Source organism: Mercurialis annua, linkage group LG1-X, assembly GCF_937616625.2.
Source record: "Mercurialis annua linkage group LG1-X, ddMerAnnu1.2, whole genome shotgun sequence".
Lineage (NCBI taxonomy): Eukaryota > Viridiplantae > Streptophyta > Magnoliopsida > Malpighiales > Euphorbiaceae > Mercurialis > Mercurialis annua.
The window spans coordinates 49187159-49211700 of NC_065570.1; the positions used below are offsets into that span (position 1 = coordinate 49187159).

The 24542-nt window shown below is 30.4% G+C and overlaps 2 protein-coding genes across 4 annotated transcripts; one reads left to right on the forward strand and one right to left on the reverse strand.

The window, feature by feature from the left end:
* The first annotated feature begins 5037 nt into the window (after positions 1-5037).
* On the forward strand, positions 5038-8073 carry LOC126678634 (methyl-CpG-binding domain-containing protein 7). Of its 2 annotated transcripts, XM_050373531.1 has the most exons (7): positions 5039-5336; positions 6108-6224; positions 6436-6540; positions 6822-6938; positions 7154-7258; positions 7502-7684; positions 7770-8073. In XM_050373531.1, the coding sequence occupies exons 1-7, from the start codon at positions 5154-5156 to the stop codon at positions 7938-7940; spliced, it is 981 nt and encodes a 326-aa protein (XP_050229488.1). In that variant the 5' UTR covers positions 5039-5153; the 3' UTR covers positions 7941-8073. The 2 variants fall into 2 exon arrangements, with proteins under 2 accessions (XP_050229495.1, XP_050229488.1); XM_050373538.2 differs by lacking the exon at positions 6822-6938 and having other exon boundaries at positions 5038-5336.
* Positions 8074-19197: 11124 nt separating this feature from the next.
* Positions 19198-23573, reverse strand: LOC126668395 (protein ALP1-like). Of its 2 annotated transcripts, none has more exons than XM_050361608.2 (3): positions 23375-23573; positions 23085-23276; positions 19198-20508 (listed from the first exon to the last, which is right to left on the reverse strand). In XM_050361608.2, the coding sequence occupies exons 2-3, from the start codon at positions 23242-23244 to the stop codon at positions 19460-19462; spliced, it is 1209 nt and encodes a 402-aa protein (XP_050217565.1). In that variant the 5' UTR covers positions 23245-23276; positions 23375-23573; the 3' UTR covers positions 19198-19459. The 2 variants fall into 2 exon arrangements, with proteins under 2 accessions (XP_050217565.1, XP_050217559.1); XM_050361602.2 differs by having other exon boundaries at positions 23085-23279.
* Between the last annotated feature and the right edge of the window lie 969 nt (positions 23574-24542).

Genomic DNA, 24542 nt, shown 5'->3' on the forward strand with positions numbered 1-24542 from the left:
AGATACGGGGACTTCCAGGCTACACCGTAGCCGAGTTCACTCTGCGTATCTAAATCACAACCCATTCATAAATCTCATATTCATCATCAGCTCCCAGCTGAGTCATATCAAAACTGGTGATCACACAGTCCTATTGTCGCCCAATAGGTAGCACGTTCCATCGGATCAATACTGGTTTCAAATCAACCATATGTAATTCATAAAAAGAATTCGCATATAAAACATGCAATTCAAATATAAAGCAATATAAAATAATTGCTTAAATAAATACTTTAAAAGCAAATCGTATAAACTCACAGTGACCGCTTATCCAAAAATACTCTGGTACTCAAAAACGCCTAGCTTCCCGAGCTCCTGGTCCAGCGGCTCCTTGCCTCGCCGGATCTAAAACTATTTTAAAAAAATAATTGACTCACGTCAGAATCCTATTCTAAGATTGACTCTAGACTCGAGATATTACACGCTAAATTCATTAACCGTCGTGCTTTCCACGTATATCCCGATAAACGGTTTTTAACTCGTTTATAGATCGAACATCATTTCTAAATCAATTCCCTTTTTAACCTCGTTAGGTTAACTATTCACATTACTCGATTAGCTACTATTCGATTTCTGATTCAATATGCGTATTCAATTAATTCAATCGAGGTACGAAGAATCGGGGTGCGAGAATCGGAGGGTGCACGTTCGTGCAGGGAGGTACACGTTCGTGTACCTTGGTACACGTTCGTGTACCATATGATGGTACACGTTCGTGTACCTTAGTACACGTTCGTGTACCATTGATGGTACACGTTCGTGTACCACAAGTACACGATCGTGTACTGTCGTGCACGATCCCCCGGAATCGATTTCCGGGGTTTCCGACCTGCTATATACGTAAAAACGCTCCAAACTCAACCAAAACGCATATTCTAAGCTCAAAATGTTATATATCAATCCTATACTCGATAAAACGATAAAATCGTTTTGTGGCCTAAAACTTTGAATCGATATAACTCAAAATATATCCATTTAAACGATAAAACGTCAAGCTTACCGTGATTCGCCTTCGAAATACGATCAATTCGAGCTATAGAACGTCAGAAACGGACGAGAAACGGAAACCGCGCGACGAACCGTACGAAACGAACGAGAGAAATGAAAATGGCTCTGATGGTTTCTGGATCCTTCAGAGTGAAGGATTCATTAAGGTTTTATATATATATCTTGGCCAATATGCACTTTTAATCCTTCATCTCTTTAACTTAAACCATTTCTCTTTTAAACTTTCTATTTTAACTTAATCATTACTTTAACTCAATTACGTACGTATTATTTATATCCAAATAAATAATACGATTCTAAAATTATTATTTCCCGTCAATAATCCTCTAATTTTTATTCTTGAGGCTTAATTGGCTAATTTACATTTTAGCCCTTAAACTTCTTAAAAATTTGCAAATTAACCCAAAACGCATCCGCGTCCAAATTTTAAAAGGTCTCCCATTGACCTGAAACTTTTATCACAGCTTCTATAAAATATTTCGCGGATCTTGGCAAAATAATTCTTATCTCTGGATTTATAATTTATTTTATATTAATTTTCTAACCCTTTTCCTTTAATCCCAATAATCCGTTCAATAAAAATTACTTTAAATTCCCGATATCATTAAATTAAATCCATCTTGACTTAATTTATCGAAATTCACGACACGTGGCACAACTTAATTATTCTAAAATATTTGGGGTATTACAAAATAACTCCAGAATCTCTTTGGTTGTCGGAAATAATATCCGCAGGTGTGTAAACTGTTTTAATATTCATGAACTTTGATTTTATCAAGTCGCCAATTACCGAAGATGTTGCTTGCCTCTGTTCTTCCGTTCTAATATTTGGCGGACATGAGTGAATATTGTCCATTCTTCTTATAACAAACATGCTTGTTTTTCCATCCCTTGAAGCTCTCAACCTCCAGTTGCAATTATCATCCAGGCAATGAATCACATATTCGAGCTTGCACGACTTACTAACTACAAACTGAAAGTTGTTCGCAATTGCAAAAAAAAAAACACAAACATGATTTCATAATTTGTTTATCCTTGAAAACTTGCCCTTTAAATATTTCCTTGACTTTTGGTGACGATACGATTTCATTATCGCCGGCTTCGATTGTCGTTCTTTCCTCTTCTTCAAGTTCTGTTTGCTTGAATATCATTTCAGCATATGAAACAATATCCATTGATGTATGGCTGGAATATGAATTCTCATTTTTGTCTTCATTCATTTCGTCAACTGTTTCAACAGTGTTTATTTCATTGAAGTTTTGCGTCTCATACCTTCTAGTTGTGATGCACAATGGAAAACGTGTAATTCTTACATCATCCCTTTTAAGTTCAATATAGAATCGAAGGCTTTCATTATCATCTATATCCACAGCTTGCTGATTTGGTTCCAACTGATATTTGATGTGTAATTCAGTTTCTCCATAGTTAACATTCAGTACACCATAAATCAAGGTTTTCAAAGTCTCAAAATCCGCATCGTGTTTAACTAAAATTCATTTGATCTTAAAATTTGAGTAGTTAAGATCTTCATCCTAAAATCCGTTATAGTACACAACAACCTTCAATGTAGCCATTCCTGCATTGTTAACATATAAACTTTGTTACTCTTAATATAGGTTAACTATTAGTTAACTGTTACTATTACACATACAAATTAGAAATTACATGATACTGAGTATTACAAACTTACAACGTCAGTTTACTAATATGATATAGATTGCATTATTTTTAAAATAAATTATGCACGAAATTTCTTTAAAATGTCCTTTTTATGTTCAGCATATAAGCTTACAAATCCAAATTTAATCTCATAATTTTAGCTTTTCATTGTTTTTTATTTAATTCCGATTCATATCTACATAAAACCATTGCGTCATTTAAATCATTGATTCACATTTTATTCACCAATTAAAACACAGCAATTCCAGAAAAAGCTTCCTATTTAGTTAATTACATAATAAAATATAATTTTAAGAACACTAACCTCTTTGATTCGATGATTTCTTGTTTGTCTTCTTTGATGAAATTTCTTGATTTCTTAATGAGTTTCTGATTTGTTATTTGTAAAATGGTGGTACGTTGTTAATGAATCACTAAAATTCCTTTATTTATGGAAATTTTGTTAAATGCAACGTTTTTTTTAATCAATGAATCTTGAAGATTCTTGAAAATATATTCTCAATATATTAGGTTGCACATTTGTAGGAGATATTAGAAATCATAACAGCTGATTTCCTTATGTATGGAAACCGTATTTCCTATATTAAAGTTGATTTTTATGCAATATTAAATTTGGTAATTGTATTATTCAACTTTGATTTTTGGTCAAGTAAAATTTATAATATTTTCACACATGTAGGGTATTTGTCAATTTTTCTCTAGAAAATTTCATGTACTTTAATATTATGTATTATAACAGACCAGACCCGATGTAAAACGGACCCAAAAGTCCAAATATATAACATAGTTCTAATTTATCCTTTATACCATTTAAAACTCATAACTTAATGGATCCTCACTAAAAATTATTAGCTGGCTTGTTTTATATATCCAATTTGTTCTCTGGTAGTTGTATGCTTTTTGTAATAGATTTTTCTATTACATCTTTATTTGACACAATTTTTCATACTAATTGGTATCATTTGAATTTTCTGATCCAAATAATCAAGTAGAGTCGAGTTTGAATTTTAATAATTCTATTAAGTTTGAGTTTAAATTTCTAAAATGATATTCAGTTGAGTTTGAGTCAAGTTTCAAACTTTAAATTTTAAAATTGAATCGATTTCAAAATCGATTGTATTTTTATTTAGAATCTACTCGAATGCATCACTAATATCAAGTTATAAATATGTCTCTTAATAGGAGACAAAATTCAAGGCTTCAATCGACCATCTTCAGCACAAGTAACAAAGTAAGCTTAAAACTGAACGAATAAAAATTTCTAATCGAACTCAACTAAGTAGGGTAGTAATTTGGCGATTTGAGTTAAAACCGACAAAAAGACAAGATCTTTTTTAAAAATCAAAATTTTAGCTTATTCGGTTAATTTGAATAATTTCTCAATTTAGCTAATGGCGATCATGTGACTAGCATGTGATTACTATTACAAGTTACAAGTTACAATTAAAAATAATATATAAAAATTAATAAATAATAAATTAAAAACATTCAAATAAAAGGATACAAATAATAAATATTTATTAATAATTTAATTTTTAATTACTAACTAAATATTAAATATACATTTTTTATAGATAATTTAAAAAAAATTATATTTTAAAATTTAAATAAACTATAATAAAAATATTAAAACATGTTATAAAATTAAATTATTTAGTCTTTATGTAATATAATATAAATTAATTATTTAAATTTTTCCCTTTAATGGTAACAATTGATTATTCTATATTTTTTTTAAAAACCTATTAATTAATACTATTTTTATTTATTATTTGATTTGTATTTAAAAATAAAAATAACTATATAGTATTTTATTATTAAATTATTAAATTTATTTTAAATAATTTTATTGATACAATAATGCTAAGTAAAATTATTATTAGTAGCATTTTTATAATTAATTTATATGAATCGATAAATTTAGCATAAAATTTAACATATGTTAAATTTAGCACATGTTATAGTATTGCAATGAAATTATGTATTTTGTTTTAAATGCCAATTTTAGCATTGTCAGATTGATCTAGTATAGGAGTGAAAATTCCCTAATGACTCAATTTTTAAAATTTTATGTTACTGATTTATAATTTTTTTTTTTGCAACCATGTTTTTTTTTCTAATATTTTTTGCATGTGTAACTAAAAAAATATTTTATTCTTTTTATAACCCTACTTAAGAGTAATAATTATATTTTATTAATATCTACTATAAAGATTTTTTAACTAATAAAGAATTATATTAATAATAATTTTGAATCATGAACTCTTTATGAAAACGGTTTGAACTACCCACTCTCCCAGTTCTAAAAACATTGGTCTGTACACTTTACACTTGGAAGTTGAAAAGGAAAAATTAAAAAAAAGACGTGTCAATATAGCAGGAGATTGTAATTCTAAAATACACACAAAACCTTGAGATTCTGCATTATGATCCACGACAACACAAAAGAAATGAAGAGAAGATCGTTGCGGCTGATCCAATCCCAACACAAAAATCGCAATCGTAATAAGAATAAGCAATTGCAGATTGTGGGCTCATCGCCCTTCAATTTGCCTGATGACTGGCTTGTTGAGAAACGCCGCCGTAGAACTTCTGGTCGTTACGACAAGGTATATATATACATACATATTTATGTTTAATTAGCTTTTATTTGTTTTTGGTGATTTTGATAGTACACTACAGTGTTGGGTGATTTTAATGTTTTGGGTCAATTTAATTTAGTCTATTCAAGAATCAAATAATATAAGTTTTAAGCTGAATATGAGTATCCAAGTTAGAAATTGTGCGCAGGCTGTCCACGTAAGAACGTGGCAGCTGTACATGTGGATATGCAGGCTGTCCACGTAGGATTTTCGCCCTCGAGGATCATCGGAGGGCTTCTTTTTGTCCTGAACCTTTCCGTTATCGAACAGAACCGAACCAAATACGTAATGCACACCCCTAACTTTAATAGGAAACTTATAAGATGACAACAATTCCAGCAATTATTGACCAATGGGTAGTTTTCTTGAACCAATGGGCAAAATCTATAAGATATTCTTGAACCAATGTATCACATCAGTGGCGTAATACAGGGGAGAGCGGGGAGGGAGAGGGAAGGGGAGGGAGGGTACTAGTGGTGGGGCAGGGAGCAGCCGCCCTTTATCCGCACTGATGTAGCAATTCTGCCTCAGTATACGAAAACAGTTCTGGACCATCTACAAACGATAACTTCCATGCAAATGATGGGTTGAGGGCAGAGGAATGATTAAAGTTTAGTATTATTGTTATTGTTTATATCTTAATTTGTTTATTGTTTTTCATGGTACTTGATGGGTTACATAATTATGTTATAATGCATCTATGTAGAGGTTTGAGAAGTTTTTCCTGATATGCTGCAGTATTACTATGAGCCTGGCAGCGAACAACAATTTCGTTCCCTTTTATCCGTTCAGAAATATCTAAGTGGAGAGATATATTTTGCACCAAAGAGACGGAAATCAAGCAATGAAACAAATGTGAGTTGTACCAAAGACACTGGCAATTTAATTATATCATTATGATTTTATGATTATCAGGAAAAATAATAATGAACTTTCATAGCTTGGAAAATTTTGTTTGCAATAGGGTCGATAATTCTTGATAGGGTATTAACGTTTGGTCAAAATGATGGTCCTTGAGCCTTCAAATCGCAAACAAGTAAATGATATTTTTGCTGTTCTGCCGTAGATGCAAATTGTTCCCCGGAGCTGCTCGTCTTTCAATCTGCCAGATGGCTGGATTATTAAAGAAAAGCGACGGAGTAATGTCAATTATGCAGGTGTTATTGACAGGGTAAGATTTTGAACCTAAACATTTTTCTTTCATTCTTATGCTGAGGGTATATCTAGTTATGCACTAACCAATCAAAAGCTGGACTCGAATTTGCTGTTCATGTCTCCATACTCTTATAATATGTCAGCATTTACATCCTTGTACTGATGCTTAGACACTTGATTGATGTGTTTTCTAATGAAAGGCATGTGCTTTCTATTTGCTTGGAACTTGGATGGGTTATTTAATTATGTTAAAATGCATCTATTAGAGGCTTGAGAAGTTTACCTGATATCCTGCAGTATTTCTATGAGCCTGGCAGTGAACAAAAATTCCGTTCCCTTTTATCCGTTCAGAAATATCTAAGTGGAGAGATAAATTCTGCTCCAAAGAGACTGAAATCAAGCAATGAAACAAATGTGAGTTGTACCAAAGACACTGTTAAGTGTTAACTTAATTATATCATTACTATGTTATCAGGAAAACAAATAAAAAAAATAAGAACTTGTGTTGCTTGGAAAATTATGTTTGCAAAAGGGTTAACAATACTTGATAGGGTATTGATGTTTGATCAATATGACAATCCTGTAGCCTTCAAATTGCAAACAAGTAAATGAGATTTTTGCTGCTGCAGATGCAAAGTGTTCCCCGGAGCTGCTCATCTTTTAATTTGCCAGATGGCTGGATTATTGAAGAAAAGCCAAGGAGTAATGTCGATTATGCAGGTGTTATTGACAGGGTATGGTCTCGAACATAAACATTTTTCTTTCACTCTTATACTGAAAGTATATCTAGTCATGCACTAACCGATCAAAGCTGGACTCTTATAATATGTGAGCATTTACAGACACTTGATTTTAAATACCGTGGTATAATTTAACACTTGGTACCTTGTTTCCACTCCGTATTTTCATGCCGGTGAACTAGGTAGATAGTAATTTTATGGAATCTTCATGATCAATCTATTATGCTGTTGTTTTAGTGCTACATTGAGCCAGAGACTGGGAAGCGGTTTCGTTCTCTGATCTCTGTTCAGAGATATCTTGCAAAAGGAAAAGAGTATGCAGCTGCTCCAAAACCACTAAAACTAGCTGACAATGTACTATACCTCACAGATGGGAGAGAACTTGCAGCTATGAACAATGTGCTAAAATTGAGAGAAAATGTGAGTTCAATGATATTTTGCACGGTTCATGATATTGATTCTACGGAGTATTGATTTCATACTAAACCACCATGTCTATTTGCAGGCTAATTTTGAAACTTCAGTTCCGAATAATGGCAACCCACCCGCCAAAATAAAATGGGTTCTGAGTCCTTGTAAAATTTCTTGGAGTGCTTTCATGGATGACTCTCTGGTTCCGGATTCTGAAGTAAATAAATGGTCTGAGACGTTCTTACGGATCTTCAGTGACAGCTAATAGAAGGCTCAAGGTATATATTTTGTTCATATTAATGGTTTAGTTTTGTAATACCTATCAAATGCTATGAATTAAATCTGATGTTGATATGTAATAACTTTGCAACGTATAATAATATTATAAGATTGTGTAATATTTTTGCAAATTTTTTTTCGTATGAATGCAGAGCTCTGATATATAATAATTATAGTTGGATCAATATGTATAATACTATTAGTATTGCTTTACGTGCTTCACACGTGACATGGCTCGTAACATGACCCACTCGTAATATGATCTATTAATATAATTTATTTAATTAAATTCATAATTTAAATCATTTGTAGCTATTGTACGTATATTTTTAAAAAATAATCTGCGACAATATGATCTATTATTTTTGTAATTTATGACAAATATATTAAGCTCTTATTTTAAACTTATTTTTAAACTTTTAATCCCTATTTTAAATTCATATACTTCTTCCGTTCCATTTTAATTGAGAAAATTCTCATTACACATTATTTAAGAAATTTTAGTAATTTTATTTTTATATCTTCATATTATATCAAATGCATCACACTTTTTTAAAAATTTATTTTGCAAATGCATTAATGGAAGGGGTAAAAAAAGTAGTGTGAAAACAATTCTATAAATAAAAGTTGTCAATTAGAATGGAACGTTTAAAATAGAAAATGTGTTCAATTAGAATGAGACGGAGGAAGTAATTTATATCAAAATAAAAAAATTGTATAAGATATTTATTCATTGAATCTAAATTAAATCAACTATAAAATAACTCTTAAAATTAGATTTAAAATGAGGATCTAATATAATTATTACAAATTACAAAGTTGACAGAATACATTGTCACATATATTTCCAAAATATATTTATCATTTTATGGATATATAAAATATTTTCTTGCCATGTTTGATAGTAGAAATTACGGGTAGACATGGACCGGTTAACTGGTCCAAAAATATATTTGTAAACCGGTATATGATATTATAATTTTTAAAATTAAAAACATAAATCTAGAATTAAAAATGGTTAACCATTTAATCGGTTAACTATTTAGAATGGTTTGAATTTTTTATTATATGAGTTTTAACCATATAGCCATAAAAAAATAAAATTGATAAAATCAAATTTTATAGAATCAAATTTTAGGTGTAGTACAGTACGTAACTTAATCCTATTCCAAAATTTTAACAAAGAAGAATATAAATATTTTATAATGTTGTCCACTATAATTATAGAATTATTAATTCATATTTCTAGGTAAATATTTTTATCAAGAAAAATAAATTTCTTTTAAAATATTATATACATATATATTTTTAAATAAAATACTTTTTGTATATATATATATTTACGTGCAAGGTTTTTTTAATGAATAAATTCAAGGTTTTCATGTGTGTAGATTAGAAAATATATTTTATTTAACGGTTAATGTCAAAAAAAATCACGAACTTTACACGTTTTCTCATTTTAATCACGTAGTTTAAATTTTCTCATTTTCATACACAAACTATCACTTTTTCTCAAATTCATGCATGGTGATAAGGTGGTACTTTTTTATTGGTGTAAAATAACCTCCACCTAAACGAATTACACCAATCGAGACGTGACACTTCAGCACCGTGCATGAATTTGAGAAAACGTGATAGTTCGTGTATGAAAATGAGAAAATTTAAATTACGTGATTAAAATGAGAAAACGTGTAAAGTTGGTGAATTTTTATGATATTAACTCTTTATTTAATCATTAAAAAATAAAAGATTAACATATATATATGTATTTTAAAATTATAATTTATATATTATATATATTTTGATGAATGAGATTATATTAAAAAATCACAAGGAGTGTCCCAAAAACAAGAAACCGAAATAAGAATGTTAAGGCAAAATAAACCGTTAATTGGTTAATCACGGTTTTGAAAATTCTACACCCAAAATGTAAACCATTACCCATGAAAATAAAAATAAAAAACCTATAGACCGATCAACCATATTTTGCAGTACAATTTTCCAATTTCAATTCAGTCAATCGGTTTGATCCTTTTTTTCCCACCCTAAAGATTTTACTTCCCATCACCTATTATGTTTAGCTTTCATCAACAAATATAAAGATGGCAATCACAGAAACGAATATTATGTATTAAGTTTTTCGAAATTTGATAAAAAGAAAATAGTTAAGGCATAAAGCAAGTACATAAACATAAACAAATGATCATAACTACTGCATAATTTCTCAATCTTGCTTGACTTCCGTAGCAGGCAATTCATCAGAAGGTGGTTGAAACACAAATGTGTCTTGATCGTGTGCACTATAATTTTGAGGTTCATAATTCCAATTCGGTTGTTGCATTTCGAAGATTTGATTAGCTTGGATTTTCTGTAGTCTCCTCAGTTGTCGCACTTCTTCTAATTCTTGCCGTTCAACATCAATATCAGCTTGTTGCATTCGTTCTGCTAAAAGCTCGTGCTGCCGATAATAGCTACGTAGTTTCTCCGATTCATCTTCTGCGTCGGATAATTCTTCGTATAATTTCTCCGCGTTTAATTCAATTAATGCTGCGACTTTTTCTTCATCTTCACTATACCTTATATCTTTCTCATAATCATAGTCGTAGCTCGTCTTCGCCATGTTTTTTCTTATCGTAAAATAGATATATGGAGAGTTACATATGGCATGGGTTTATATAGGTAAGGGTGTCCCTTCTATTATGGGGTTTCCTTGTGTGAGTAAGATATAATAATACAATTTGGTTACACTACAAACTGTATTGTTTTCAGTATCCGTTCGGGATTTAGAAAAAATTGTCCTTTTTAATATGGGATTAATTGAATGATACAGAATATTACTAACAATTTATATTAAACCAACGAGTCAGTCTGAAATACTTGCAGGCTAGTTTTGAAACTTCACTTGCGGATCCTATTAACAAACTTTCAGTTTGTAATAATCAAATAGTTTTCGGAGTATTTGTTTTTTTATGAATTCTTCTTTTTCTTTTACTTTTTTTTCATCATATAGCTTGTTTAGGTAATGTTTTTTTTATCGTTAAAAAAAGTCATAAAAATTCACGAATTTTACATGTTTTCTCATTTTAATCGTGCACTTTAAATTTTCTCATTTTCATGCACGAACTACCACTTTTTCTCAAATTTATGCATGGTGCTGAGGTGTCACGGCTCTATTAGTGTAATTCGCTGAGGTGGAGGTCATTTTACACCAATGAATGAGTGTTACCTCAGCACCGTGTATGAATTTGGGAAAAAGTGGTAGTTCGTGTATGAGAATGAGAAAATTTAAACTTTATGATTAAAATGAGAAAATATATAAAATTCGTGATTTTTTTTGACATTAACCCTTAAAAAATGTAACTTACAGTAGTAAACTAGTAATAGAACTATTACAAGGTTGCTTTTCTTGAGATTTTATATTAGATGGACATATCAATTTGATCACAAGTCACGCGTGTTTCACGGCCGTATAATGCACGTTCATTTTTTCAGTCCAAAAAAGGACCTAAAATTCAAATTAAGTATAAGACTAGATTAAGAAAAAAAATTAGAAAGAGAATATATAAATAAAAATTTTAAGAACAAAGAGTCAACGTACCTCCTGAACTTATGACACGTGATCATCTAATCTAATTTATATTTTTTTAGCAATTAATCCCAAAATTCTTCATTTTTGGATCAAATACCACATAATTGTAAATTTAAAGCGCGTAAAATACAAATCGAAGGTGAGAGATATAAAAAGTATTTAAATACTTCTATATATTATTGCGATATAATTATCCTAAATCTATTTTTTGAAATAAAAATATAAATTATAGGGTTATTTGACCCAAAAAAAAAGAGTTTTGGGGTTTATTGCTCAAAAAAGTATAAATTGGTTTAGATGACCCCGTGTCACAAATTCAGGGGGCACATTGACCCTTTGTTTAAAATTTTAAAATACAGGAGCCCGAAAATGGAGAAATTCTTAGGTGAACCAAGTTCACGACGTAAGATTATGAATCATTCATTCAATACATGACACATGGCGTGATTATTTATATAAGACAATTAATACAAGACTCAATTATTATTGATTATTTAATGTGTTGTATTTAGAATAAATGTACCTTGTATTAATTGATTTATATAAATAATCATGCCACGTGTCACGTATTGAATGGATGGTTTATAATTATACGCTGGTAGACTTAGTTCACCTAAAAATTTGTCACGAAGATGGATCTGGCCATAATTAATTAAAAGACAAGTCTTTTCTAATTCCGGATAGGATAATGAAGATAATAACGTTTAATAGAAAGAAAATAGGACGGAGTTAGTATTTCAACCAAAGTCTATTATCCAATTAAATTACTGAAATCAGAAAATTCCACAATATAAATAAAAATGATAAATATGAGTTAAGCTATCATTTAGCATTCGTGCTGTTAGGTTCTTATTTATCAACAGTATAGTTATGTCAATTATGTAAGTACTATATATGAATAATTAATGGTTTAACTATTAAAAAGCTTTAGTATTTTTTATTTTTTATTTTTTATTTATCCAGTGCCTCTTGAAAGTTTGTTAATAGGTCTCTGTATTTTTTTAATAGGTCCTTTTATGTTCAAAAGTTGTGACCTCAATTAACAATTTTCACATAGAAAATTAAAAAAAGTCCATATAATTTTAAATTTGTACTATCCATTCTCTTTTTCAAGTTTATTAATTCAACAAGCTCATTTACTTATAAATTTTTATTTATCTGATTTCTCTAACATGTCAAGTTAGTTGGAGATATAAATTCGACCTCATACGCGTTTCACAGCGAGTATATTGCACGCTCATTTTTTCAGTCCAAAAAAGAATCAGAAATTTCAAAATAAATTAAATATACGAACTAGATTAAGACAAAATTTATAAAAATAAAATATAAATAAAAAAAATTAAAATACAGAGGCCAAAGATGAGTTTGGCATTATTAATTAAAAGACAAATTCTTTTCTAGTTCCAGATTGGATAATGAAGATAATAACGTTTAATAGAAAGAAAATAGGATGGAGTTAGTATTTCAACCAAAGTCTATTATCCAATTAAATTACTGAAATCAGAAAATTCCACAATATAAATAAAAATCTTGTTTGCTCATCCCATTACTATAACCCATATTTTTACTACATATTTTGTTACGATAAGAAAAAAACATGAACCAGACGAGCCAAACAATCTACGACGACGATCATGAAGAACAAGAACAAATAAACCGACCAGCAGTTGAGTTAAACGCAGAACATCTATATAACTATTCCATGCAGAGGCAGCAATTAATCCAGCTTGTAGAACAACGGCGGCGCCGGCAACTGTACCGGCTACAACTAGAAGAATTACGACAACTGAGGAGACTGCAGCAAATTCAAGCCAATCAATTCCGGGCAGTACAACAAGCTGAAGAGGATAGAAACAGGCGATTAACGCCGTTCTTGTTTCGGGATTCCTCATTCTTAACACCGTGGAATCATGAACCAGAGAATCGCAGTGCACAAGGAGAGCGGCTTATGTTTCAACCGGGTTCTTTTTTCAGTCATGACTTGCCCACTACAAAGCCCGACACTCCGACGTCAGGTTCTGAATAATAAGCGCCGTTTAAACTATAGCAAGGCTGGAAGTGATTCGTCAAGTTCAAGTTAGTTAGGATTTTTTTCGTCTAGGTTTAGCAATGTTATGTTCGAATGGTGGTAATTTTAGTTGAAAGTTAGTTCAATTTTGGATTTGTTTACTTGCACTATAATGTGAAAATTAATAATATAACCTTATGGTTAAAAAAATTTAAAGTTTTTTTACTTTTGACAATTTTAGCTTAATTTTAAAAATTAACAGGAATTTTAGTCAAATTCCAACAATTACTTAATTGATATGTAAAATTACGCATTAAAGAGTGGTGTTCCATTTATCTAAAAATTCAATTAGAATCCTATTTTTGAAGTTTCCTAAACTTAATTATCACGCTTAATGCATGATATGATTAAATTCTAAATATTGAAGCAAAATTGAGATATGACATTTGTTATAAAAAAACATAATAATGTTATTGAACTGAAACTTTAGATTTTAACTCAATAAAATTGATCGCGGTTAATCCAATTCTTCTTGCTTAATGAATGGAAAATAATTTTGGATTAAAATGGAATCAAAGATTATGTAAGACAAATATTTAACCTTGTTGTAAACTTGACCAACTACTAGAAGAGATGATGCATAGCTCCAAGCACAACTCTTGTTCTATAATGATAAAATGCCATCTCTCAAATGATCTTTACCTCATGATTTCAAGTGAATTTTCGGCTGATATATACATTGGGTTGAAATATAAATTAATCTATATCTATACTATATATAAAAGCACGGATGAGGGGGGACATGCAAATTTACTGAATAATCCTTTTTAGTTTATTACTAAATAATAGTTTTATAGTCATTAACTAATTAGTTATTTAATTAATCACTATTGTAATTAAAGGAGCTTGGAAAATTCGTTTAATTTATAGAGGGAAAGGGTTCATTTTGCCTCTAATATTTATGCCAAAGTACGGATAAGGATCTCATAATAAGTTTATCTAAAATATTCCCCTAAATTTTATTAAAAAAACAGCTTAGTTACGTCCTTCCAAAAAGTGTTAACCATCCGTTTTGCAAGAATGACATAATCGAGTAATTTTAAAAACTTTGAGTTTATAATTAAGACAAATACATAACGAGGGTGCATTTACTCGTGAGATAAACATTAGAGGCAAATTTGTACATTGCTCTAAAGATGTAAAAAAAATTAAGTAGAAATAATATAATTATATTATTTCACATTAAAATAAATAAATAATTAATAATAATTATAAAAATGTAATTTAAAATTTTAAAGTTTAAATTTTAGAGTTTGTGATTTAGAGTTTAATATTTTGTGGTTAGGTTTAGGAGTTTAGGGTTTAAAAGTTTAGGACTTATTGTTTAAGATTTATAGTTTATTATTTATGGTTTAAAATTTAGAGTTTAAAATTTACATTGAGAAGTTTTAATTAGGATTTAGGATTTAAAGTTGAGGAAATTACACCATTTACCAAAAAAAATGAAAATAATTACAAAACTACATGTTGACTTTTTTCATTTATAAAAATCTTGATAATATTTACAAAAGTACAAAAAAATAAAAAAAAATATCAAACATACGGTGTATACTGTGGGTATAATGTCAGTATACTAATAAACTAACATTATATCAACATTATATCAACATTATACCGACATTATACATACTGAGATTTTATTAATATTAAATAAAAATTTACCAAAATTACATCAAATCATATACTAAAAATTAAATTAATAATATATTAAAATTATACCAACAGTATACCAAAAATGTACACATCAAAATATACTAAAATTTTATTGTTACATCAACGTTACACCACATCGCATACTAAATATTAACTTAACAATATACTAAAATTATACCAACAATATACAAATTCTCTAGTTCATTACCAACTATAGTGAAAATTACATATAAAAAAAATATACATGTTATCAACTAGAAAATATATATAAAAATTTATAAGCGATATACCAAAAATATACTGAAATTATACTAATAATAAACCAAATATTATTTTTAAATTATTTGATTTATAGTTTAATATTCCAAATTATACCATAATTATACCAACATTATACAAATCGTACTTTTGTAATTAATTTTCATTTTTTGGTACTTTTATAATTAAATTTAAATCAGTCGTATTTTTGTAAATAAAAAAAATTTACAGGTACTTTTATAAATATTTTTAAAATTTTAGTTACTTTTGTCATCGTCCCTTTAAAGTTTGTGATTTATGGTTTAAGATTTATGGTTTAGGATTATGGTTTAAGGTTTAAAATTTAGAATTTAAAAATTGAAGGCAGTGTTTTAAAAACCGAACCGGTGGCCGAACCGGTGAGGCCACCGGTTTCCGGTTCAAACGGTTCAATGACCAGTTCAATCGATTTAATAAATTTAAAAAAAATTGAAAAAAAATTCTTGTTCACCGGTTTTTTACCGGTCCAATCCGGTTCAATATCCGGTTTTTTACCGGTTCAATCCGGTCCAATCTAATTCAACCCGGTTCAACTAAAAGTTCCAGTTTTTTGTCTCTTCAGACCGGACCACTGACCGGTTCGCGGTTAAACCGGTCCGACCAGCCGGACCGGTCCGGTTTTTAGAACACTAATTTAAGGCATAGGATTTAATATAAATACACTTTTAATATGTTCTTCTAAAATTCATACACCCTTTATGATAAATTTGTCCAAAGTATATCCTTAAAGTTTGAAAACGACTCACACATGTCTTTTTTGTGAGATGGATGGTAACATTGTTTCGCAAAGAGGCATAATTAAGTCGTTTTTTAGACTTTAGAATATATTTTAAATAAATTTATCATGACGGACTATCTATATTTCGACAAATACATCAAGGTAAATGGAACCTTTTTTCCATTTTATAAGGGTAATTTAACAACTAAATTGCAGTGGAGCCTACACCCCTATAAAAATAAGTGCTCACATGTGAAGGAGAACTAATACCATTATTGATAACTTGTGAATCACCGCAATGGACTTGGGCTTGCTGAAATGCCCGAAGCCCACCTGAAATAGAGAAAAACACCCGTTAGAAAGACGTCGGAAGTGGATTCCGGATCGCCGCTCTGATGATCAAGTTAATTTGAGTGATAGAAAGAAAAGAGAATTGAAAGAGTATATTGTCGATTGAAAGAGAGTATTAACCTTAGACTTATCTATTTTGGGAGTATTTATAGGGTATTGAAATGGTAAGTGTTGGTAAGGGAGAAAATTGATATTTTTGTACTTTTTACCTGCAGTGTGATGCGCCGGCGTACTATCAGTGTACTTCTTGTCAGAGGCATGGTTTGTCAGGAAATGTTTCTTATCTTGGTTAGGTGTTTTGTGCTCAGTGGTAGCATGCTCGGTGGCGGCATGCACGTTGGTTTGTTTGCATCGTTATGCCTCTTTTATTAGTGGTTTTAGGTTGGAGATTGCTACGCTCGGTAGATGTGTTATGCTCGGTATATGTTTGTTCGATGGCTATTTGCCAATACTGGACTGTAGATTTTGTGTTCGGGTCTGAGCTATGTGGGCTCATTTTCTAGCTATGTGTGTGCGTATCTTAAATTAGATTTTAAATTGAATAAACAAGTTAACAGCGTGATCAATTACTTGAGGTATTTGATTGTCACGTCGTGTCGTCCTCTGATCACCAAGTCGGCTACAAAATCGTCGAATTTTTAACAATTGAAAATATACCTTAACCTATAACAATATTTGATTGCTTATTATTTACTAATAGTTACAATATTTAAAGTTGAAGCTGTAGATAATTTTTAGCAGCAAAATTGATCACATGTAAGATTATTGTTCTAATTATAGTATTTTTTGTAGTGTGTATGATCTATATATATATATATATATATATATATATATATATATATATATATATATATATATATATATATATAGTATAAAAGTGAACCCAAAAATACTGTACATTGAACATTATTTTGGGTTCACTTACTATTCTGTCCTTCATTCAATTATTTTAGGCAGTGTTTTAAAAACCGGACCGGCCGGTTGGACCGGTTGAACCGCGAACCGGACAATAATCCGGTCTGAGAAGGCAAAAAACCGGATCTTTTGGTTGAACCGGATTAGACCGGGTTGAACCGGTATGAACCGGTAAAAAACCGGGTGTTGAACCGGATTGGACCGATAAAAAACCGGCCAAACAGAATTTTTTTCAAATTTTTTTAAATTATTTAAACCGGTTGAACCGGTCATTGAACCGGTTGAACCAGAAACCGGTAACCTCACCGGTTCGGCCACCGGTTCGATTTTTAAAACACTGATTTTAGACAATATTATGATACCATTTGTGCCACTTTTAGACTATTTAGGCAATTTTCTATTTTTTCTGATATAAGAGGACAAGTATTCTCATTTATTTACATAAAGCCCAAAAGTATATTAGTTTTATCTTTCCATTAGCTTTAAATTTATTATAAAGACATTCATTTAAAAAAAAAATACAACAAAGCCTTAATGAACTTTATTTGAACGGTAGAGAGCATCCCTTGGTATAATAATGAATGGATGTGATGAATGGTTCATTAAATGGCTACCATCACTTCACTAATTAAACGGTTTAAATTTAGATTTTTGCTGCAATGTTATTTTTTTTCTCGGAAATATCATATTTACTTTCTCTATTAAGGTTAAAATGATTAATGATTACATTTTTATATTAATTTATTTGTCATAATACTTAGGTAATGTAATTTTTGAATTAACATAGACACAATATTTCATAAAAAAAAAATATAATAAAATGTTATTCTTACTTAAAACAATCACACATATATTTGTTCGTATATGGTTAAAATAATTTATCAGGTTATTTTTTTTATCAAATAGTGTACAATTTAATTTATCGTTATTACAATGTGTTATAAAATATATAATATAAACGTTAAATAATATACTTCTAAAATTGTGGATCAGTGACGAAGTCAGACTATTATTTAAAATAAGTCATAATTTAATTAAAAAGATATAAAATATAATACTACAAAATACATACACTGAAAAAATATAATGTTTTAAAATCTAAGGAACGACATTTTTATATATTTTTTTTTAAAATGCTTTAAATGTAATTTTTTTAGAAAATTGAGATAGGGCTCGACCTATCTTTAACTCTACCTTGAATGTTGAATCTATCTCTGGGTTCAATTCCTCGCACGCTCCCAATCCCAATTTAAAAAAGAACAAAATTGTAGTTATTTAAAAAAGTATGTCTAAGGCGACAATATTATATAAACAAACAAATCAATACGGTTGTACTACATTTATCTTTTTGCATATAATTAATAGGTCAGATTGAAGGAAAAAAAATTACTACTAAGTAAGTATTGATAAATTTTAGATTTCAGTGAATTATGGGAGGGTGGGGTATATGATAAAAATAATTGTATTTTTTTGTAAATAATTTAAATTGTATTAAATATATATGTCGTTGAATAATTTTCATTTACCGATTATAAGTATTATTCATCAATTAGTTAGGTTATATTTATTTTAAAAAATTTTAGTCATGATTTTACATTTAAATTAATAATTGTCCGAAGCGAAGCAAGGGAATTTTACTAGTTAATAGTATATAATTCTGGATCAAATTCAAATCAAATACTATGTAAGAAAAACAATTAACCTTGTTCTATAATGTAATAAAATGTCCTCTCTCAAATGGTCTAACCTCGTGATTTCATGAGCATTTTCAACTGATACACCAATTTTGCTACGTATTTACAGTTTTTTTTATTATTTTTTGAACAAACAAGAGCCTTAAAATGCCTGGGTTTATCTCAGAAACAAACTTCAAGTAACAGTAAACTAATTTCTTGAGTAACTGATCATAGCTATTCATGGTGGTAATCTTCCTGACAAGTACAAACACAGCTCGTCTCTCAGACACTCACCTTTCATGTCGACAGGTTCGCACATCTGTTGCCGATAGCCCGAGTCATGCTCGTGAGACGAAGGAATATCATCCCCCGCTGGCTCATCTTCCATATCGATAATGATATTATGCAACAAGCAGCAGACGAGAATAATTCTAGGCAATCTATGTTTGTCGGGTCTCCACATTACTCCTTGAATGATCCTCCACGTGTCCTTTAGCTTCGCTAATGCTTTATGGGCAATCATCTGAGTTGCAGAATGCCTTTTGTTGAACTCGGCTTTTGGTTCCGAGAGTTCTTTTCCTTCATAAGGAACAATAAGATATGGTAATAGCGGAAAACCTGAATCTCCGATTATATATTCCCTTATTTCCAATTCTTCAGAAAGCTGTAGCTTTTTCCCGTTCAGCCTTTCACCTCTTTCACACAGTTTATAGAAGTTTGAACTTTGAAATACCACCAAATCTTCCAATTTTCCTGGCCATCCAGTGACTATGTCGCGGAACCTCATCTCAGGGTCTATAATAGCCTGCAAGACCATGCTGTGATTCTTTTCATGATCAAGCCACATATTATTGGTAGGGTCCGACGAAGACAGCAGCATCATGATGTGTGTGGTATCAATCACACCGCAGCAATTCGGGAGACCTTGTATTTTCTCGAACTTTGATTTTATGTCCATCAGTTCCGATTCACTAGAAGGCCACTTTAGGTGGTGAAGCCCCTTTTCTTCCATGGACTCCACAAATCGCCAAGTTACTTGAGAGACGGTCGAGTGATTCACTCCAAAGAACTCAGCAACCATCACTAAAGAATCTCCCGAACCCAGCCTTCTTAAAGCTACAGCTACGAGATCATGCAGGCATAAAACCTTGCCATTTATAAAAGAAAATTCTCTTGATTTAGCCACCATATCTTCCTTCACGAGTGAACAAATGTAGTTGAAGGTTCTCCTAGACATTCTAAAAATGCATTCAAACTTGTTCGAACTCTTTGATGGAGATTGAAGACCTGCAGACATGACAAATATGTAAACAAAAACTGCTAGTTAGACTAAATATTAGCATTTTAAATGAATTCTAGACTCATTGGAGCAACTTCCACCGAATTGACAAAAACATCTCAGCAATAAAGATTGTAGTCACGCAAATCGAACTATATAAGTTTGTTACTCAAAAATCTGATAACAATCAAATATTTAAGGCACAAAATGAAAATATATAAGACATGATATCAGCAGTGAAATGGGACGAAGAATAAGAAGAAAATAAATATTCTATTTGCTTAGTTATAATGATCATCATCTACATTAATGAACGACTTCACTTATTCACAGAGACTACAGTTAGAAAGATAAACAAATAATAATGTATATCTAACATCACGGCTGGAGTGATGCTATTTAAACACATATACCATCTATATATTTCTTGGGACGGTGATTTAAACAAGAACAATGCTTAGCGTTACAGCTTGCCAACACGAATTTATGTTTAACTTGCAATTTCTTCTAATAAGACAGGGTCGAAGAAACCAGATAAGACATTAACCGAAAGTCAAGCATTGAGAGGCTTACTTTTGTAAAATTACGTTCACTGCAAATGTAAACGAATAAAAAACAGATCAAAAGATAAAAAAGGAGAATTTTCTCAATCTTTCTTTCCTGTTCATTAAATCAAAACCCGATTGATTTAATTGTTGTTGAAGTGAAGCACATATTATTGAGACAAGCTTGAGAATATTGTAGCGTGTGACACCATATAATGTTAGACATAAGAGATGAGATTTAAACAGACACTTTTTGTCGAGAAGTACCTAATACTAATAGCAATCAGTGTCGAGGAAACCATTCAGAAAAAGTAAAAATACTGACCTAAACCAACAAACCACTATCCAGGACTATTTGGGTTTGATTATGTGGACGCTCAATAAGCATTCACTGCACTGTGACAACAGTCCTCCGGACACTTAAAGAACAGTAATGCAGTCATATTTGTACAGAGGATTAGTGTTTGAAGTTGGTCCCCGTATTTATTTATATACCAATATGCTTGCATTTTTACTCGATGCAAGATTATTAATCTGCATATTAGCAATTTGGTACAAGTATTTACTGGCAATTAGTACAGAATAACATTTCTTTAACTGCATATAATATTAGTATATCCATACGTATTTTCACATTTACAGCAAACTCATCCCTATTTTTACATGTACTGTCTAAACATACCTACTTTTAAATACACAGATACACCACCCTCGGATAATAAAATTTAACAGGGTACTAATTATCAAAAAAAGATCTAATCTGTTCTTCTTGCAGTAGCCGAGTATGCTAACAAGTGATCTAAATGGTGCATTACATAAGAAATGAATTTCATATCTCACAAACTCAAGCTGCTGAAAAACCAAATTCAAAATAATTCACATTAACCATTATATTGACTATTGAAAATATTTGATATCTGAATCTACTGATCTATATGCAATGAAGCTTCTATTTCATGATATAAAATATAAAAAGATCCTAAATGCCGTAAAATGGAAGACTACGGCCACTTTTTCAGAGAGCTTTCTCAAGTCTGCATTCCTTCCTAGAATCTCGAAACTGAGGAATTCCACTAGCGTTTAGCCTATTATCTCCGAACCTCTAATTGACCACTGCCTAATTCCGAGAAACTTCAAATTCAGCAAATAGTCAAATTAATTAAGTCTTTATCAGCTAATCCTAGTAAAGCAAAGAGTTTAAGGGGAATTGAAGATCAACAGGCTGTGGCATTCAAGACCCGGTTGCTGTCAGGAGACTCACAACGAACTACATTCTTCACAGGTCTGCCATGATACGCAATTTGTTGCTAATAGATGCATAATCTGGTAATGCAGAGTAGTACTACCTTAGATATGTTTTAATTTCTGTAGTCAATGATATTTCGGAAAACCACTCAACCTTCTTCGTAGCATCATAGACAAGCAAAACTTATTGACAGATTCTAAGCTAGGATATCGGCTAATTGAACACATAAAGAACATCTAAAAATGCCTCCACTCTCTACTTATTAACACAGGTCAACCCGCTTGACACCTAACCAAATACAATTTCCCTACTAGAACTATCCATTAACTGTATCAAGGATAAAAAAAACCAAGTTTCTTCATCTACAAAGTATATATATATAAAAAAAAAACTCTAATTGTTCAACCATAATAACTGGATTTTCTCGATTGTAACAAAAGAAAACTACCTGAAATGACACATAATTTTCTGAAATGGCAAATGCATATAGTTCAATCACAAGAAAACCACCTCAGAGACTTATCCATACATTAATCTGATAAACTACAAACCAGAATATTATCAAAATCCAGATTAATTAGGGATCCCTCCCAATGTCTCAACTCTTAACACATAAATTTGATAAAATTAGCAGCAAATTAAAGCTAGTCAAATCAACCAAAAACTAATTCAACTCAACCAAAAACAAACATATAAATAACAAACTTCATTTCCCATTTCTCATGATCAACCATAGCAATAACCAGAATACAGAACAATAAACAAAATATATATATAAAGAAAAGAAAAATACCATTAACCCGTTTAGAGAACTCATCAAACCAATCCAACGGTTCATCTTTATCTATTGACCCAGAACCAGAAGCAGAACCAGAAGCAGGAGGAGAAGAGCCATTCTCTTGGCTTCTTTTATCTGTCCTTTTCCTTTTTTTGTATCCTCTGATAGGACCCATCAAATTAAATCCAACACTCAAAACTAGAGCTACTGCTGCAAAAAATAAAAGCAGAGATTTTTAAAGAAACCGAAATAAAAATCATATATTTGGAGAATAATAAGCAATACCCATTACAGATAACACTCACCAAAAACACAAAAAGATCATGAAACAATGATGAGAGCAGTAGTGGGTAGTGTATATAACATGCAAAAATCTAAATCATAACTCAAAACTCAAACTTTTAGTTGGTTGCAGTGTTTGTTTTTTTGTGTGGTTTTTGAAACATGCATATAAATGATGGACACAAAATTCACATTAAAAATAACTACAAATGAAAAAAATAGAGATGTGAATATGATTATGTGTATTTATATTGATTAATGTATGTATAAATAAATAAATGAACTAAATCTATGTGTTAAGAAATGAAAAGGAACATGTGGGTTGAGCCTTTAAGACAATGTGGCAGAAAAATTGGAAAAAAGAAAAATAGCTTATTGTAAATAGCTGCTGAAGTATTAGAAGTATAGCAGCAACAGTAGTAGAAAAATATTTTTTGTTTGATTTGATTTTAAAGAGAAAGTTACCAACGGAGATTGGTTCAAGTAGTAAACGGTTGTTATCGCTTAAACAAAATCTCGAGTTCGAGTCTAATGAATGCAAAAAACCCCGTTAACAGACTCACCTATACGGGTCGGATCCGAATTAGTTTGAGCGAAATCTTGGAAATGGGATGGGGAAAAAAAAAAAGAAAGTTAAATTTTATAGAGAGATGTATGTATAAACAAAAATTTGTTGCAAACTTTTGAAAAACACTTCTCTTAGCTCAATGGTTATAGATTTCTAACTTTTTTGTTTTTAAATATTATTTTTTTGCCTAAAATTAGATCTGTATCAAAATAATTTTTGTATTAATCAAACAATTCTCATGAGCTACATCTTAACTGGTAAACTGTTAAGTTGTGGGTTTAATTTTTCTCAAACACGATCTTTTTCCAATTATAAAAGAAAAATTATGTTCACGTAGGTATAATTCAAACTATATAAATTTATATATTTTTGGTTGTAATAAAAATAGAAAAAATTATGCGTTTATTTTTTACAAATAAATTTTTTGTTTATTAAATAAATGAAAATATATACTTCTAAATGAAATTTACATTTTTATTATCAGTGGTATAGTGTTGAACTGCATTATAGAAGAATCAGCCGAAATTACATACCCATAGCCATAGGTTGATGTTTGAATCCACGATTAGATTAGATTAGATGATCATTTGCAATCTTTAACTTTCATAATTGGAATTGAGTTT